The 16,270-nt window shown below is 35.5% G+C and overlaps 2 protein-coding genes across 11 annotated transcripts in view; one reads left to right on the forward strand and one right to left on the reverse strand.

Annotated features, from left to right (window-relative positions):
* Positions 1–268: 268 nt before the first annotated feature.
* On the forward strand, positions 269–3,346 carry LOC100649742 (THO complex subunit 1). 4 transcript variants are annotated; one of them, XM_048410061.1, is made up of 9 exons: positions 271–616; positions 692–1,384; positions 1,461–1,708; positions 1,858–1,884; positions 1,956–2,255; positions 2,339–2,488; positions 2,567–2,714; positions 2,810–3,046; positions 3,120–3,346. In XM_048410061.1, exons 1-9 carry the CDS (start codon positions 581–583, stop codon positions 3,273–3,275), a joined length of 1,995 nt encoding a protein of 664 aa, XP_048266018.1. In that variant the 5' UTR covers positions 271–580; the 3' UTR covers positions 3,276–3,346. The 4 variants fall into 4 exon arrangements, with proteins under 4 accessions (XP_048266019.1, XP_048266020.1, XP_048266018.1 ...); XM_048410062.1 differs by lacking the exon at positions 3,120–3,346 and having other exon boundaries at positions 269–616; positions 2,778–2,984; XM_048410063.1 differs by lacking the exon at positions 3,120–3,346 and having other exon boundaries at positions 269–616; positions 2,787–2,984.
* A 436-nt stretch (positions 3,347–3,782) lies between these two features.
* The window catches only part of LOC100649852 (collagen alpha-1(XVIII) chain), a 345,705-nt gene continuing 333,217 nt past the window's right edge, over positions 3,783–16,270 (reverse strand). For 3 of the 7 annotated variants that reach the window (XM_048410058.1, XM_048410053.1, XM_048410059.1), the window contains 14 exons: positions 14,085–14,114; positions 12,916–13,285; positions 12,242–12,633; positions 11,117–11,128; positions 10,705–10,809; positions 8,744–8,999; positions 8,265–8,393; positions 8,025–8,119; positions 7,833–7,925; positions 7,433–7,555; positions 7,317–7,331; positions 6,261–6,455; positions 6,025–6,140; positions 3,783–5,610 (listed from right to left, as the gene is read on the reverse strand). In XM_048410058.1, coding sequence (XP_048266015.1) covers positions 5,316–5,610; positions 6,025–6,140; positions 6,261–6,455; positions 7,317–7,331; positions 7,433–7,555; positions 7,833–7,925; positions 8,025–8,119; positions 8,265–8,393; positions 8,744–8,999; positions 10,705–10,809; positions 11,117–11,128; positions 12,242–12,633; positions 12,916–13,285; positions 14,085–14,114 — 2,226 coding nt within the window. In that variant the 3' untranslated portion in view covers positions 3,783–5,315. The remainder of the gene's footprint in view (positions 5,611–6,024; positions 6,141–6,260; positions 6,456–7,316; positions 7,332–7,432; positions 7,556–7,832; positions 7,926–8,024; positions 8,120–8,264; positions 8,394–8,743; positions 9,000–10,704; positions 10,810–11,116; positions 11,129–12,241; positions 12,634–12,915; positions 13,286–14,084; positions 14,115–16,270) is intronic. The other 4 variants (XM_048410057.1, XM_048410056.1, XM_048410054.1 and 1 more) reach the window with 4 other exon arrangements.

Consider the following 16,270-nt stretch of genomic DNA (forward strand, 5'->3'; position numbering starts at 1 on the left):
TTTGTTTGTAAGTGTTCCGTCATAAAGAATTAAAAAATATAAAATACAGATATTTTTACATTAACTGACATTAGAATAAGGTAACAAAATTTTTCTTTCCTAATAAACTTCATTCCAACATTGTGTCGAACTTGCTGATAGGTAATACTAAAAAAATGTTCGAAATACAAAAATTAACAATAAAACATAAACAAATATTGTTTTGACATCTCTGCAGCAGCGCCCGTAGTGGCGGATTGAAGAAATACAGGTCGTCGTATAATCGTGACGTCCTCTACTATGGGATATAATCATTGACTAACCTCGTCCAAGCGATATGTCAGCAGTCAAACATTGTAGCTACAGTAATAAAATTTTGTTTACGTTCACTGCCTTGTCTTGTTAGATAGATTACATACAAATTTTACACAACTCAATTTTCGGACAGTATCCCCTAGCAAGTGTCGACGCTGAGATTTGCTTGTACGATCGTGGTATAAGCGTAGATCTTAATAGTTTATAAGATACTTGATATGTAGTAGAAAGAAATTGTTCATATTTTAAGATAAAAGAATATAATTATAAAAATTTGTTTTGTACAATGGCCATGTTCGAAGTTTTAAGAAAAGAATATAGTGTAAGAATTATAAAAATTGATAATACTTTCGAGGTTATACGATTTATGATTTTAAATGATTTTCTGTTTTTCTAGGATTATTTGCAACAATGTTTTAAGCTGTCAGATATACAAATATTTCAAAAGAAATGTGTCGAACGATGTACAAATGATAGTGATAGAAAAGCTGCAATTGATCAAGCATTAAGGGATACTCTTCTTGTAATATTATCTGAAAATGTATCAAGTAATGTGCCTCTACTTGAGACCTATATTACATTCTGCATTGAATTATGCAGAAAAGACTTAGCAACTGCAAGTATGCCAGTGATGCTACTTGGTGATATATTTGATTCTATGACACTCGACAGATGCGAACAGTTGTTTACTTTTGTTGAGAACAATGTGGTTGTGTGGAAGGAAGATTTATTCTTTAGTGCTTGTAAAAACAATTTGTTAAGGATGTGCAATGACTTACTTAGAAGGTTATCGAGATCACAACAAACTGTATTTTGTGGAAGAATTCTTTTATTTCTGGCTAAGTTTTTTCCTTTTTCTGAGAGGTCTGGTCTTAATATTGTTAGTGAATTTAATTTGGAGAATCATACAGAATTTGGCTCTGAAAAATCAGAGGGAGACGATTTGGAACAAATAACCAAGGATGATGATAAATCAGACACTAAAGTACCAATTGATTATAATTTATATAGAAAATTTTGGGCACTCCAAGATTTTTTCAGAAATCCCAATCAGTTATACCTAAAAATGCACTGGAAGATATTTTCAACAGTAAGATTAAATTATTGTATTCTTATAACTTTTTGTATTTTTATACTCTTTTGTCATAAATATTTTATTTGTTTAGCATGCTTCAAGTGTACTGTCAGCATTTTCATCTTTTAAATTGGAAGAACAACGTAATTATCCTTCAACATGTGTTAAAGTTGAATCTTCCATGGAGGGATCTCATAAGGAAACCCCTTACTTCGCAAAATATTTAACAAATCAAAAATTGTTGGAGCTACAATTATCTGATTCAAATTTCAGACGATATGTATTGCTGCAATTTCTCATTCTTTTCCAATATCTTAATAGCACTGTTAAATTTAAAGCGTAAGTATCTATAATTTGTATATATCTTTATATACATTTGTACTTTATTACAATCAAATTCACAATTCCTCTTGTTAGAATTGCACATTTTTAATGAATTATTAGTAAAATGACTTTGAAAGCTATAAAACGATGTTTGTTTTCCAAAGCTTCCTTGCCAGTGGCTATGAGACAAGGTCTGCTTTCCTTAAATAGTGTTTCAGGTTATTTATATTTCAAAGTCTCAATAAATTTTGTATTTTTTAAGTGAAACACATGAACTAAAACCTGACCAAGTAGAATGGGTAAAAGGAACCACAGAGCAAGTATATGCCTTACTGACAGAAACACCTCCCGATGGTCCAACATTTGCAGAAACTGTTAAAAATATATTGAAACGCGAAGAGCACTGGAATGCTTGGAAAAATGAAGGATGCCCACCATTTAAAAGACCAACTCCAGATTCTAGTGCCGACATAGAGGAATCAAAAAAGCCAAAGAGACCAAGGCGTAAAATTGGAGATGTCATTAGAGACGCTCAAGCAGTAGGAAAATATCATATGGGAAAGTAAGAAACCATAGAAAAAACTATTTATTTCTTTCCCTTATTAGAAAATATATTATATACAAATGAATTTAATTGCTTTGCAGTCCAGAACTCACGAAATTATGGAACTTATGTCCCAATAATCTTGAAGCATGTAAATCTAAAGAAAGAGACTTCCTTCCATCTTTAGAGACATATTTTGAAGAAGCTATCATGCAATTAGATCCTAATGCAATGGTAGAAGATGAATACAAGTAAATCTTTTATTTTATATATTTCTGTGTTGTTATTATATTATTTTTAATTATATTATTTTTGTTTATTTGTTACAGAAAAGTAAATGATGGGAATTTTGGTTGGCGAGCATTGAGATTATTAGCTAGACGTAGTCCTCATTTTTTTGTCCATGGGAATTATCCTATTAATAAATTACCTGAATATCTCGAAACAATGATTAAAAAAATCGCTAAAGATCGGCCAGTGAGTGTAACATTTTTGTTTCATTAATCTATGTTAGATCTTCAAAGTGAATTTATCGTGTAGATTTAAAAGTGAATTGTTTTTTACTCTTGAAGCAGACACAGTCGGATATAAAATTAGAAACAGAGGAGACTCCACCTCCAGAAGCGAACGATCAAGAATTTAACGAAGATGTTCTCAAGCAAGAGAGTGAACAAGTTGAAGCCGAAAATACGGATACGAAAGGACGAAAATTAACGAAAGTGACGCCTGACATGGTGGCGAAATTATCAGAAATTCTGAAAAACGATTGGAAAAAGTTAGCAACCAAGTTTGGCTACACGAGTGAAGAGGTAGAAACAAATTTTATAACGTAGAAGCTTAAAAAATCACAGCTCGCTAATTACAATCTATATCTTTTTCTAGATTACATTTTTTCAAGGGAAACCAACGCCGTATGAGCAATGTAAAAATATGTTGGAAATTTGGGCGGAAGAAGATGTAGATGCTTCGATGGAAAATTTAGCATATATTTTAGAAGGTTTAAAATTCACGGAAGCGCTAGCTGTTTTAAAATCCTAATTACCTCGTGAAAGAGATAATCTTAAAAAATGTACGATACTATATGAATTAAACTTTTACAATTTTTGCAACGATGTGTTTTCTATAAATCTTAATCTTAATCTCAATAGTAAATTATATATCTTATATTCCAACAACAATAGTCAGTATTAATTAAAAATAACTAAGGCATTAATTAAAAAATACATAAATATTGTACTTACTTTTATGGTATCATCGTCTCAGCAACTATTAACAACATTTAGATAGATAATGTTTGACAAAATGGGACGAAGTAAATAGGTAGTCTTCAAAACAGTTTCACGTAGTGAAATAGTTATGTTTCTGCATACGCTAAAATTTAAATATTCTATACATATGTTTTTTTTTTTAAATAAATCACACATGTTTCAATAAGAAATTATCTCTCCAATTTGAACATAGCGCGAATATTAGATTAATCGATTTTCGAGTATCGTAACATTACATGATATCGATAGATCGAATTTGATTCAAGAATCCGTTAGATGCACTTTCCGTTCTTTATTTAGAAAGACAATAATAAAGTGTACAAATAATACAAAATTTCGAACTAAAACGGTCGTCGGTGCAAACTATATCGAAGGATAGTTGGTTTTACATCGGTACGTCAAGACCTACATTACGGCATCGGGAGAATTTTCATTATTTCTTATTTTTCTGGAGTGAAATCGATTCGCCAACAAGCATGCTGACAACCTAAAGGTATAGACCGACGTTCTCTCTACTTAATCGTAATAAATTAGTTTAACGTTAGTAATATATCGTATCTTCGAATTATAGACACTGACTTAGACTCGATTTATGCTCGATGTAGAAGCAGAGGCCAATGACGATTAAGACAGCGACAGCTCGCGGAATGGTGTATACAACGTGTTTCTTTTCCAACGAGAACTATACGTAAGTTATAAAATATTGCTACATATACGTCGAAATAGTTTTAGAAGCATATTCCACAACTGTTCGCGATTGTTAATCCAATTTCTAAATAATCCTTTCATCGCATATACATACTGTTACATTTATGGGCCTGTAGCACCGTAAGTATAAGTACTTACATCCTTATTGTACAATCATGCAATTTACTATCGCACCAAACGCGTCTGCCGCGAATTGTACACAGAGCATAAATCTGGATTCCGGATGCAAGAAACTCAATCATCTTATACGGAATCCTTTATTTATTTGTTTTTTTTTTTTTTTTTTTTTTTTTAATCGATTCGTTTCTTATATCTAACATACACACTCATATGTATTGGCTAAAGTGTAAATGTAATTCGATTGCGAATATGAATTCCGACATTTTTATTAGGTCGTAGGGCAGCCGTTAGTTTACGTTCTGTTTTTTCTGCAATTTTTTTTTTTTTTCGTTTTTATTCTTTTTGTTTCGTTCTTTAATCCCTTAAACAGTAAATTATGACTCGAATGGTGAACATCTTTGACCACGCTTCAAAGAATCTCCTCTCGTAGCAGCGTTCTAAGTACTGGACGTTTATCGTGACGTAGGGAACTTCTAATAGCGTCGAGTTGGTTGACGCGCGTCGAAGAAACCGGTGATGTCGCGTTTTTCCGACGCTCGATAACGATGACGGATTAAGAGTACAGGCGAGTAATCGATATGAAACACTGATGAACGATGTCTAGACGATCAGTCTTATTTCTTAAAGAGAGAACGGAAACTCGGTATAAAGCGTTGGCTAATGACTCGCGATTAGGGTTATAACCTTTCGAATTACAGATAGATTTCACGCTGATTAGAAACGAGATGATTACTCTGTTTTTATTATGTATTCATCGTATTCTTCTGTTTGAACATTTTTCTTTTTTTTTTTTTTCTTATGTTTTCTTCCCTTTTCTTTTTCTATTGCTTTTCATTATACAGTTCATCAAACAGAAACGATACGCGATTGACTCATCTCGGTTTCTATCTATACAACGATGTTGTTGCTGTGTAGTTTACGTATGTTAAAAGACAGAGAGAAAAATGGGATAGAAGAGATGAGAAGGGGAACGGTAGAAGGGTTAGTTTTCCAACAGAGAATCCAAGTACTCCTTATAATCGTTCTCCGACATTTCGTCCTCATCCTCCGAAACTTCGACGCTTCTCCTCCTTCTTGTGGTCTCGCTGGTTACTTCTATACAGAGCAGCGCAAACTTGTTGTCGCAGGAATAACGAACTTGCTCCAAGAGGCGTCCCCCAGTTAACGGTGATCCTAATCCGTAACGATCCGAACTACTTGAATGCCAGGCGTCGCAATACGTGTCCATTGCCCGGTCTCCTAATTTGTGCGATCCGTGCCATGCCACCTTTTCTGGCCTGAAATATCAGACGATGATAAGTTTGGCTCTGTCTTAGCTCTAGTCTTTAATTTCCCTTTGATTTATATTTCAACTTTTTTTTCTACAAAATTTTACATTGTACTAGATAATTCTTACAAGTGTATCTATAATTATATCGAAATAAAAGAAATGTATTTAATTAAATGACGAAGTTGTAGCAGACCTCGCGAAAAAGGTTTTTATAGAACATTCTTTAGAACATTGATTCCGCCGTATTGTAAGTTTAGCAAGAGCTGACTAACAGAATGTATTATTGTTTGAAAAGTTGATAAATGTGTCAAAAAGTCATGCCTCGTTTTGCGTTTTTATAATTACGTGTACATATGGATTACCAGAAATATAAAACTTTATTTTATTATAGGACAAAAAGATAAATAAACAGGATAGTTACCACGCAAAATCGGTGAGGATATTTTTGCCATTGAAACTGTAAATCCTTGGATTTTGCGAGAAGTAGGCCCCGTTTCCGTTGAACATCTCTTTCCACGAGTTGAAAAGTACATCGCCCTAGGGGATCGGAAACAAATGTTTTGTAACATGCGCGACGCGCTTATGGAAAATTGCTTGGAAACTTGGCTGAGATACTTTCATAAATAAATCGTTCAGAATCTATATATTGCTTGTCACCTTTATGTTAACGATAGGAAGATCACGGTCCCCGAGTCTCACGATGCTGTCAACATTTTGAACTCTGGAGCTGAGGAATGCTCGGAACGTACCCCTCAAACCAGCTCGCTTCGCTTGTCGATAACAAGCGTAGTCAGCTCCACGTACACCGTGCATGTCTCCCGTAAATGGCTCGTTCAAAGCAGCCATTCGTAACTGGAAATTGTGATATCAATGCGACGTCCTTGTATGAATTGGAGTTTATTGCTAGCAATGGAAAATATTTAGGCAAGCGGAGATTGGACGTAGAAAGAATTGAAAATACCATTTTAACAAGAATTTTTTTCCACAAGGAGAATGATTGTACGAAGAGCGATGTTAGTAAATAAGAATAGAAATGGAATTATTATTTATTTATATTTTAGCACAGACTTTAATAGACTTTCATCGTTTCTTAGAATATAAAAAAACCTGCTTTTTGGAGGGCTTCAAATATTGAAATAAATGATACTTCAAGGTTTTGGTATATATTTTTTCAATATATAGCACTTTGCTAATCAAAGAATCATTTTTCTGAAAATTGCAGTTTTTCTGTATAATAATATATATATATTGTAATTCCAGTTCCCAGGGGGCCATAGAGGGGGACTTGGTTTATGAAAAGCCCTATAATCATTCATCCTTCCACATTACAATCATGCTGCAGTCTGTAAATTGTAGTTTCAGTATATGCAGTTCTCTTAGGTCCAGCTTCCAAATAGATACTTGAATTCCTACGTGTATTAAGTTGATTTCTAGATCTTAGGCACGTTAATGCGTACAATTGACGAAAAGATAAATCTTTCTCTAAATTTTCGATATAGTTTGCCGCCAATCTTCTTTGTGATATGCTAAAAGATTTTAGTGCAAAAAGAATTAAGAATGATTCGTTCGGTAGGTAATGAAAATTCGTTTCTCTTCTTCATACTTCACGAAAATGAAATGGAACGAAGCGTTCTTGCGAAAATTATAAAAACTGAAAGAGGGAACGTATAAGATGACGATAACGTCGAAAGATTAATCATGCCAATATCTTACCATCCGTGGATACCACTTTGGAAGCAGGAAGAAAATTCAATTGTAATTAAGTAATGCATTAGTCCACCTCTTATCGATAACGTTTTACACTCAACAGGATTAAGATAGTAACTCACCCCTGTTCCGTCTGCTTTTACGGGTATCTGGTTGATCAGGTTGGAAGCCTCGAAAGGTGGATTCACCGGAGGCGGTGACGTGGTTGGTGGTGCTGGTGTAGTTATTGGTAGAAGCGAACCCAACTACAGAAAACGGCATAAATATTTTGAATTAAATTGAAGCCATATAGTTTGCTAAATAGCTAAGATTAAAGATTTACATTCTTAGCTGATATACAATAATTATCGTTAATAAAAGGAAAAAGTTGCGTTTGATAAAATATTTTGTAACATCGATGAAACTTTTTAGTTAAATGTTTTATCTTAATGGATTTTCTTCTGTACATTGTTAGAATTTACACGAATGAATATTACAAGTAGAGAGTAAAGATAGAATAAATAGGAAAATTTTTATACTAACTGCGATGTATTGCCAGCCATTGTTCACTCTAACGAGCAGAGCTTGTTCGTCAATGATATAAGCTAATGTTCCAACTGGGCTCACGGCAGACATCTAAATATGTAGTAGTTAGAAGCATTAAAAGTTATAATAATTAGAATATTTATACGTATATTGTTCAAGATCATGTTTTGACGATATTGAAAAAATTACTTTGGTCATAGCTTCGGTATTTTGGAAAGTCACAGCTCCTGGTACGATCTTCGTGGTACTTTCTAAGGGACCTCTAGTTGCGGTGGTTGCAGCACCTTATAAAAGTTTTATAGGTAATTAGGATGTGTTTTTAAAGACGCATTAAACTTTACTATACAGTTCTTCTAATTTAGAATATACCAAGAAAATTAATGTCTTTTAGAAACGTCGTTTTACGATATTTTACATTTAGTGCGTTACCTAAATGTTCTTTAAGTTCCTTCAGTTGCTTTAGTTCTCGCAGAGCCTTCAATTCGTCTAGACTAGTTCTAGGTCCTTGCAGCGTGCCAAAGAACATATCGTGTTTAAAATCTTTTATATTCTTTGGAACTGCAAATTTAATATTTTTTCATATATTTCCAATATCTTTCTTATATTTGCTAATCTGAGTAAAATATACAGGGACACCAGAAGCTTATAATCACCATGTGTTCTACAAAATTCAAGAATTTGGAGAAAAGTCAGCTTGGAATTTCGATACTTTAAGCAATTCTCTTGTGAAAAATCTACAGAAACGAGGGAAATTGATATTTGCAGCTTTAAATTCGACTTAGCGACAAAATTATAAGTATATAATCCGAAATTTTTAATCGATGACATACTTTTAAGTAGAGGTGGTCAAATATTTTTTGCATATGATACTTAAATTATGTTATTTATGATCAATGAATCTTTCTTACCCTGTCTAACTCCGTAATAGTCTCTTTCGCCAAAGATGTGACTTCTACCAATTCCTGGTTCTCCTTTCTGTCCAATCAAAGATAGTCCAGGTGGTCCTGGTGGCCCAGGAGGCCCCGGGGGACCCGGAACTGGAATATAGTTTCCTTGAGACGGTGGCCCAGGTGGTCCGGGTGGCCCTGGAGGTCCTCTTTGACCGTCTCTTCCAGGTTGTCCAGGAATTCCAGGGAAACCATCGTCTCCCTTATCGCCTTTGATCTGAACGTCATTTAGACAGACAGATATGAAATTGATTTACACGAATATTATACGAATTACAATTATATACTAAGAATCGAGGCGACCGTACGAATTAACATTGAAAATAAACTTCCGAATGATACAATTTTTATAGCGTATATTACACAAAATTATTTATATGCAGTGAATACGTGCACTACTGGTTGAGAAGCTAACGTATAATATCACGATTCTCTGATTTAAGTTCTAATTATGTTACTCGTATATGCAAACTAATTTCTGCAAAGCAATGTTTAGATATATAATCCTGGAGAGAAGATACTTGAGCCAGTTTCGCTAAGTGGATGTCGGAATAAATCACAGAACGTGCCTTGGTGGGTGCGAGGCCGTTCGAAAGCGCAATAAAAGCAGCGAATTTGCCTTACGTTGGCTCGGCTTTTAAACCAAAGTGTAGTGAATTAAAGCCTGCCACGCGCATTCGTTTCGTGTTCGTCGCTTGTCAACTGCGACGACGAAATTTCGACGAATTTCTGTTTGGGACGCCGAATAAATCGAGTCGTGGCTTCGCTAGCCGACAAAGATGAAAAAGAACAAGCGGAGTAGATGTGAGAGGGATACTAGGAGGGGGAAAAAAATAGAATAAAAAGAGAAGGAACGGGGCGTCAAGCGCACACTTGCATTAATTTCCGTCACTCTACACGTTCTATGGCTCGTTCAATGAGACTTGTGAGTGTACATGGTGATCTACGAGCACTGTTACTAGTTTCGCGAGCTTCACGAAGTGGTCGTTCCGACTAAAAAATGTTCGAGACTGCTCGTTCGTGGCACAACTCGTACGAGGGTTTCGTGTCGTAACAGTGATTAAACAGCTCTGGAAAGAATCGAATCGAATCGGACAAAAAAGAGAAAAAAATATATTTTAGACGGGGAGGAAGTTTGTAGGAAGTAATGGCTTTTCATTGTATAGTTTTATTTTCTTTGATGTTATATCTTTCCCGTTATACTCGTCGTGTAAGTTTGAGGATAATATTTTCAATGTTCTATCTTTTTAAGTTCTGGGGTGTACACAAAAGTGTACTTCAATCGCGAGTAACTATAAATTTTGTTTTCCCGTGACATTTTTTTTTTTTTTTTTTTTAGCCAAAATGACTTCTCTTTGACAATTTCGAAAACTTTATGGCGAGAGTTATAAATCACCGTGTGTATATCTCCACTTCGACCTTTCCCCCGCTACGAGACAGGATAAAAAATGCATCCATTATCTTTATTTGTTCCGCGCTGCAAGCTCTTTAACACTTTGTGTTTACCTACCGATTTTTCCCTCGCATCAACTTAGCCAGAATAATTCTTAAAGCGCGAAAGATGACGTTAGCCACTCTGCCGAATTCATTGGAAAAATTTTCTAATTTTTTCTCATCTATTATGTAGATTTCCTCGGTGCATAGAATTTTTATTAAACGTAAGATAGGAAGGAACAACGTGCATATTTCAAAATACAAATAATATTCCAAATATTTGATAGTCCAATATTTAATATTCAGAAAATTATTAGTCGGAGATTCAAGTTTATTTTCTGTACGTATATGTATTTAAAACTATTTTCTGTGGCGTACTATGTTTCTCCTAATTCGCCTAATTTCTCTGTAACACGGATCCCATTGATTTCAGAGGGAATTGCTTACGGGTATTTCGATTTTAATGAGAATCGGTGAATCGTACTTACGCCGACAGAGACTCCGTAAGGGCTCGGTGTACCGGGTTCTCCTTTTTCTCCCTTGGGCCCCACTGGTCCAACAGGTCCAGGAAGTCCGGGAGTTCCAGGACGACCCTGTTAGAAGTAGTTACCGATACATAGCGTTCATGTTCTACCTTCCTGTTCATGAATATTCTATGTTCATTAAACCTTTAATTAATCTCGCGTGCAGTTCAATCTAGCATACACTTTGGTCGATTGGTGTGATTTCTAATTTTATGACCGGATTATTACGTAGTTAGCAGAGGTAAATTAGTCTATTAACGCCATTCAAAGTAATTAATCAACGAAATTATGATTGAAAGCCGACACAGTTAAAATTAAGGCATAAATTGTTCTTATCTTATCTATTAGGATTATGTAAGTTCTATGTAATACTCACTTTCATGGAGTTCTGTGCATTGGAACATAGCATTGGAAAAAGTATATTCTCATTTTAGACTACATTTTTATATGTAAGTGGATAATTATAATCGTAATTGTTTCCAGTAGCAGGGAGTATACGTTAATTGTCATGTAATTTTGTTAAAACACGAGCAATTAGAAAAATCCTTTCACAGTATGTAAAGATGAGTTTGGCTTAAGTGTTATCTTATATATCGTACCACTGAGAATATCTTGTATTATATTAATTTTCTTCGGAATTTCTACTAACTAAAATTATTAAATTCTTTAGCTCTTATTAGCTTAAAACAATAACCGATAATTTAAACTTTGATTATGTATGCAGAGAATTCAGCATGCAGAGAACGAGAGCGTGTCTGACAAGGTCTGCAGATTCGTTGACTTATACTTGTCTATTACTAGGTTAAGGTAGTCGGTCGTCAATTAATCCAGTGTCTTGAAACTCAGAACTCTACGGCCTCAGAGTTGTGAAATCCGTCAAAGGCAGTTGCTATGTCGTGGAATTTAGAACTCTGTCCAGTCTGCTGGCTATGTTTCCACTGTTCAGCTTACCGATTATTATTGATCTTACACAAATGATGATACATGTAAGTTTTCAGATCAGAATTTGCGTTTCTTTTTATTCATATTTTGATTAGATATAGCATGTAATCGAGAGCCTTTAATGTATATTCAAAATGCATTTATTAACTTCAAGTTTGGACAGGTTTAAATCATTCGATGAATCTACGCGAAGCTTCTAGGATCGTTACACATATAGAATGTACAATCTGTGAAAGGTATATTCCAAAAATTCATTCCTAATTATCTATTTTCTATTACAATCCTTTATCCTAAGTAAATGGCTATAAATGGTTATTTCTCCCATATACTGTCAACAAAATTAAAAATTTCACTCGGAACAAGAAACAAACACAGCTTTTCATAACACTGCATACAAGATTAAACACTACATAGCCATTCATGCAAATAGCGACAAGAAAATTACGTTAGGAAATTCTATTTTGCTAATGGCGAGGAAATCAAACGGAAATCGAGGCTTTGATCGATAAAAAACTAAAAAGAAAAGAAGATAAGAAGTATAGAAGGAGTTTTCTCATACCGCCCATCCAGGTAACCCAATTTCTCCCATCGCTCCCGTCTTTCCAGGTGGGCCGACCGGTCCTGGTGGTCCAGGACGCCCTCTTCTACCTCTCTTGCCTTCTGCTCCTTTTTCACCTTTGATAGTGATGTAGTCTCCAGAGCTCGCTATAGCTGTAGCTCCTGGCGGACCTCTCTCACCTTTTTCGCCCTTTGCACCGACGACTCCCGGTGCTCCGGGAACTCCGTCCTTCCCTGGCTCGCCTTTGTTGCCTTGCGGTCCTTGGATACCATTCACACCAGGAATTCCGGCTGGTCCAGAATCACCTTTGTCTCCCTTCTCGCCTTTGGTGCCCTTATCTCCTTTGTATCCTCGTGCACCACTCTCGCCCTTATCGCCCTTTTCCCTTAACACTAATTAATTCGTGGCTTTCAGGGAGACAATTTTTCAGGTAACATTAATTAATCTAAACGTAAAGATATCGTATCGTTTCCAAATTGGAATCAGCACCGTTCGTTATCTTTTCTTCTAAGAATATATCAATCAACTTACGCGTTCGATGACAACTGATCGAATCTTCAATTTGTGCATTTACATTTCCTTTTGTATTTGATTTCATTTTTTAAATCGAATGAGCAGATCCGTCGATTATTTAATTTCATTTGATAAAAACCACAAAATGAGCGTATTCTTACTCGCTTCTCCAACGTTTACTCCGCCAGAGCCGCTCAATCCAGGCAATCCTGGTGGTCCAGGTGCACCTGCAGGGCCTGGTTTCCCTTCTGGTCCTGTGTCTCCTTTGTCACCTTTCTCTGCTGGTCTTCCATTCTCACCTGGTGCGCCAGGAAGCCCCGGTGCTCCCGGAGCACCAGGTTCACCCTTGAATCCTTGAATTCCTCGTGGACCTTCTTTTCCATGATCGCCTTTCACACCCTTGTGCCCTGGCTCGCCCTTGTATCCTTTGGCACCGGCGATTCCTGTCTCTCCTTTCGGTCCTGGGCTTCCCGGAAGTCCGGCTTCGCCTTTCTGTCCTGGCAGTCCTGGTCTCATGGTGATGCCTTCCGTCTAAAGTTTAGAACAAATTTTTTCAGATCACAACCCACCGTTACCTTATCTTTTTACTTAGATATTGCAATTGAACGTATTTTTATTAGAAAATAAAATATGATTTAAATATATTTTAACAGAAAGCTTTTTATCTTTTTATGCGTCGACAAGAATTTCGTTGACTGCGAGTCCTTTGTGAACAATTCGAGTATAGGATAGTTTTAATTTTCGTTAGACGAACTGGATCGCCGACGACGAATTTGTTTGACTCTGCTTTAAGAGAATATTTATTTTCACTGAAAAAAGTACCAAATATTTGGTTGTGACGTACGACTGCGTAACAAAATAGAGACGTCGGTAAATATCTCCGGATTTTCTATGATATTTTGAAACCCTAGCAATAAAGTTATTAACATTTTATAAAAATATTAGATTTCTGGCGTAAAAAATATATTTGCTTGCAAAGAACTACGTCAATCGCGTTACACACATTATGCTCACTTTCTAATAATAATTTTATTATGCTACGACATTTTGCAATATTCAATAATGGACTTTCTATAAATTCCAAAAACATTTAACCATTACAATTTTTTATAAAGTGCAGTTTAGAGTATTCTCGCGACATAGAACGTATTTTAGAATACAAAGAGAAGAAGCTTTTGGTAATGCAATTGTCGTTTGAAATTCATCATAAAGTTTCGCGATAAATTTCAGCGCACCGCAGAGCGCAAGACGGAATGCCTGTAGCATACCGGTACAATCTCGAAAGAAGCTTTCGTACCAAAGTTGCTCCAAATATGGAACTATTACTCACCCTATAAATGCCTCGAGGTTTCCAACTGGGCTGCATGCGCATAATAGCCAAAATTTCTCTGTTTAATCATCGGTATAAGGTCGTAAAGCTAAAAGCAGTCGGTCGACCCGACTTGCTACCTGCTCATTTGTATCGTCTAATGGTCGTTGACGAACAATCATCGTTCAAACAATTGTCTCCAATGTTCAATTGAACTATTATGGTGTTCTCGTTACCGACATTAGACCAGTTTGCTTTGCGAACAAGTAACTGATCCTTTTACCGCTAACTTACATCGAATAGAAACGAATTATTCAATCGAAGATCGAAGGAACTTATCAGGGCTAGTACCTTGTCACCATGAAAGGATGGGATTTCATTTTGTAATTCTGTGTGCGTTCAATTGGATCTTATGCCATATTAGAAATAATTAATAATTTGTGACTAACGTATCGGATTAAATTGAAACAATGTGTGAATTGTTCGCTGGAATCGACAAAATTTTAAACAACGATGCTTCGATTAGCAGGGATCGTAAGATTTCACGTCACTTCGTATCCGAAGTATTCGAGTCTCAATTGAAATTTAGAATAAAAAAGAGACGAGTGCAATTGTAATCGAAGAAAATGTTGTACGTGCATTCCTCAACTCCAACGAACGCCCACGTGTCGTTCATTTAAACGATTTCGTAAACGTAAAAAAAGGCTGGTAATTTGAATCTACCGAGTCCAGTGACGTGTAAGCTATTTGAAACTGTTTATCTTATCACCGTCAAATATCATTGTTTTGCCACCAATCCAATATATTCGAACTGGATATTCTGTCGCGGTCCAGTGGTAAATAGAACGGTCCAAATATTCGCGATAGAATGGTCAACGAGTTCTTAACGTCCATTCATCAAAAATATTTTAACACGCAAACATTACGCGAATCAATATTTGCATTGGCGATTATAACAACCGCACCCTGGACTGGACATTTATCAAACGGTGAAGTCGTAGGTACATTTCAAATGGTCGTTGGTGTATCGCTAGAAATTAACCGATGCGGATGCTCGAACGAAATTTCCAATTCTGCTAAAAGAAGAAAAAGAATGTCCGGATAACGAAGAAAAAAGGAGGAAAGAGGACAAAAGGGTGCAGACTGTTTTGAAAGTGAAAAGTTTTTGATCGATATCGTGTTTTGTACGTTTAATATTGTCGATGAATGTGCCGGATTGTTCTAGCCGATAGACACGCGTTTATTCGACCGTTTACAAGTCTCAGTTTCCGAAACCGCAAACGAATCAAATATATTCTTTTCTTTCCCTCTTTTTCCTTTCATCTATCTTTGCACGAAAGCCTCTGAACGCCTATTTATCAACGCCACCGATCGCTTGCTTATACGTCACGCCAGCTTCTTAAAGCTTTTCTACCGACTGGTATCGAACTTTCAGACTTTCTATCGAGAGGTTCGTATTCAATAGGTATCCTGCATTCCGTCTTTCTTCTCTTTTATCTCGTATCGAGTATATTGTAAAGTAGATTTCGGATGATCAAAGAGTCCTGAGGTTAATTCAGTAAAATGGAGTTGACAGAGTGAAATATTTACGTTTGTTGTTTCGATTCCATTATGATATTGTTTTTGATGAGAGCTGGTTTACCGTTTCTTCTGTGGTATTCGTCGTCGTGCAGATTATTAATGTCGGAGAAAAGTTACGAGAAGCATAATAAAATAGTCGAGGATACTGTAACAAAAGCAACCCTTGTTAAATTTCTTGGTTTTTTGGTAACGATACACTTTGGTAAACAGCAGCGAGATTTACAACGCGATCGAACCAATACCATAAAAATTGATTTATGTCTTGATTTATCGTGGAATGAAAATTTATATATTCGTTGGAAACAATCCTTATTAGCGAGATTGTTATTTTATGAAGGCGTTACGTTATCTTTTTAAACGACGACTCATCAAAAAATGATTCAGCATAATGATTGAAACATACTGAACGAAAAATTTAATTCAAAAGACTTAGGTATAAAAGTTATTTCTTTTTAAAAATTTGTATCTTTATCAATCTTTTTACTATTTGTAAACCAACTAGAAGTTACTGTTAAATAACATATTTTTCGATTGGAAGTCAATTGTTATCTCTTACTTTGATGGCAAGAAAGATGTATTTTTCTGAACCATAAGAACACAAACGACAAATTAATGGATACAATTTC

The sequence above is a fragment of the Bombus terrestris genome, chromosome 11 (assembly GCF_910591885.1).
Source record: "Bombus terrestris chromosome 11, iyBomTerr1.2, whole genome shotgun sequence".
Classification (NCBI taxonomy): Eukaryota; Metazoa; Arthropoda; class Insecta; order Hymenoptera; family Apidae; genus Bombus; species Bombus terrestris.

What these genes read in the sequence shown, in the direction of transcription:
- LOC100649742 (XM_048410061.1), top strand. Translation starts at nt 581, where the DNA reads ATGGCCATGTTCGAAGTTTTAAGAAAAGAATATAGT. An exon ending in GCCAGTGGCTATGAGACAAG is followed by an intron (nt 1,885 to 1,955) that starts GTCTGCTTTCCT and finishes GTATTTTTTAAG; the next exon opens with TGAAACACATGAACTAAAAC. An exon ending in ATGGTAGAAGATGAATACAA is followed by an intron (nt 2,489 to 2,566) that starts GTAAATCTTTTA and finishes TATTTGTTACAG; the next exon opens with AAAAGTAAATGATGGGAATT.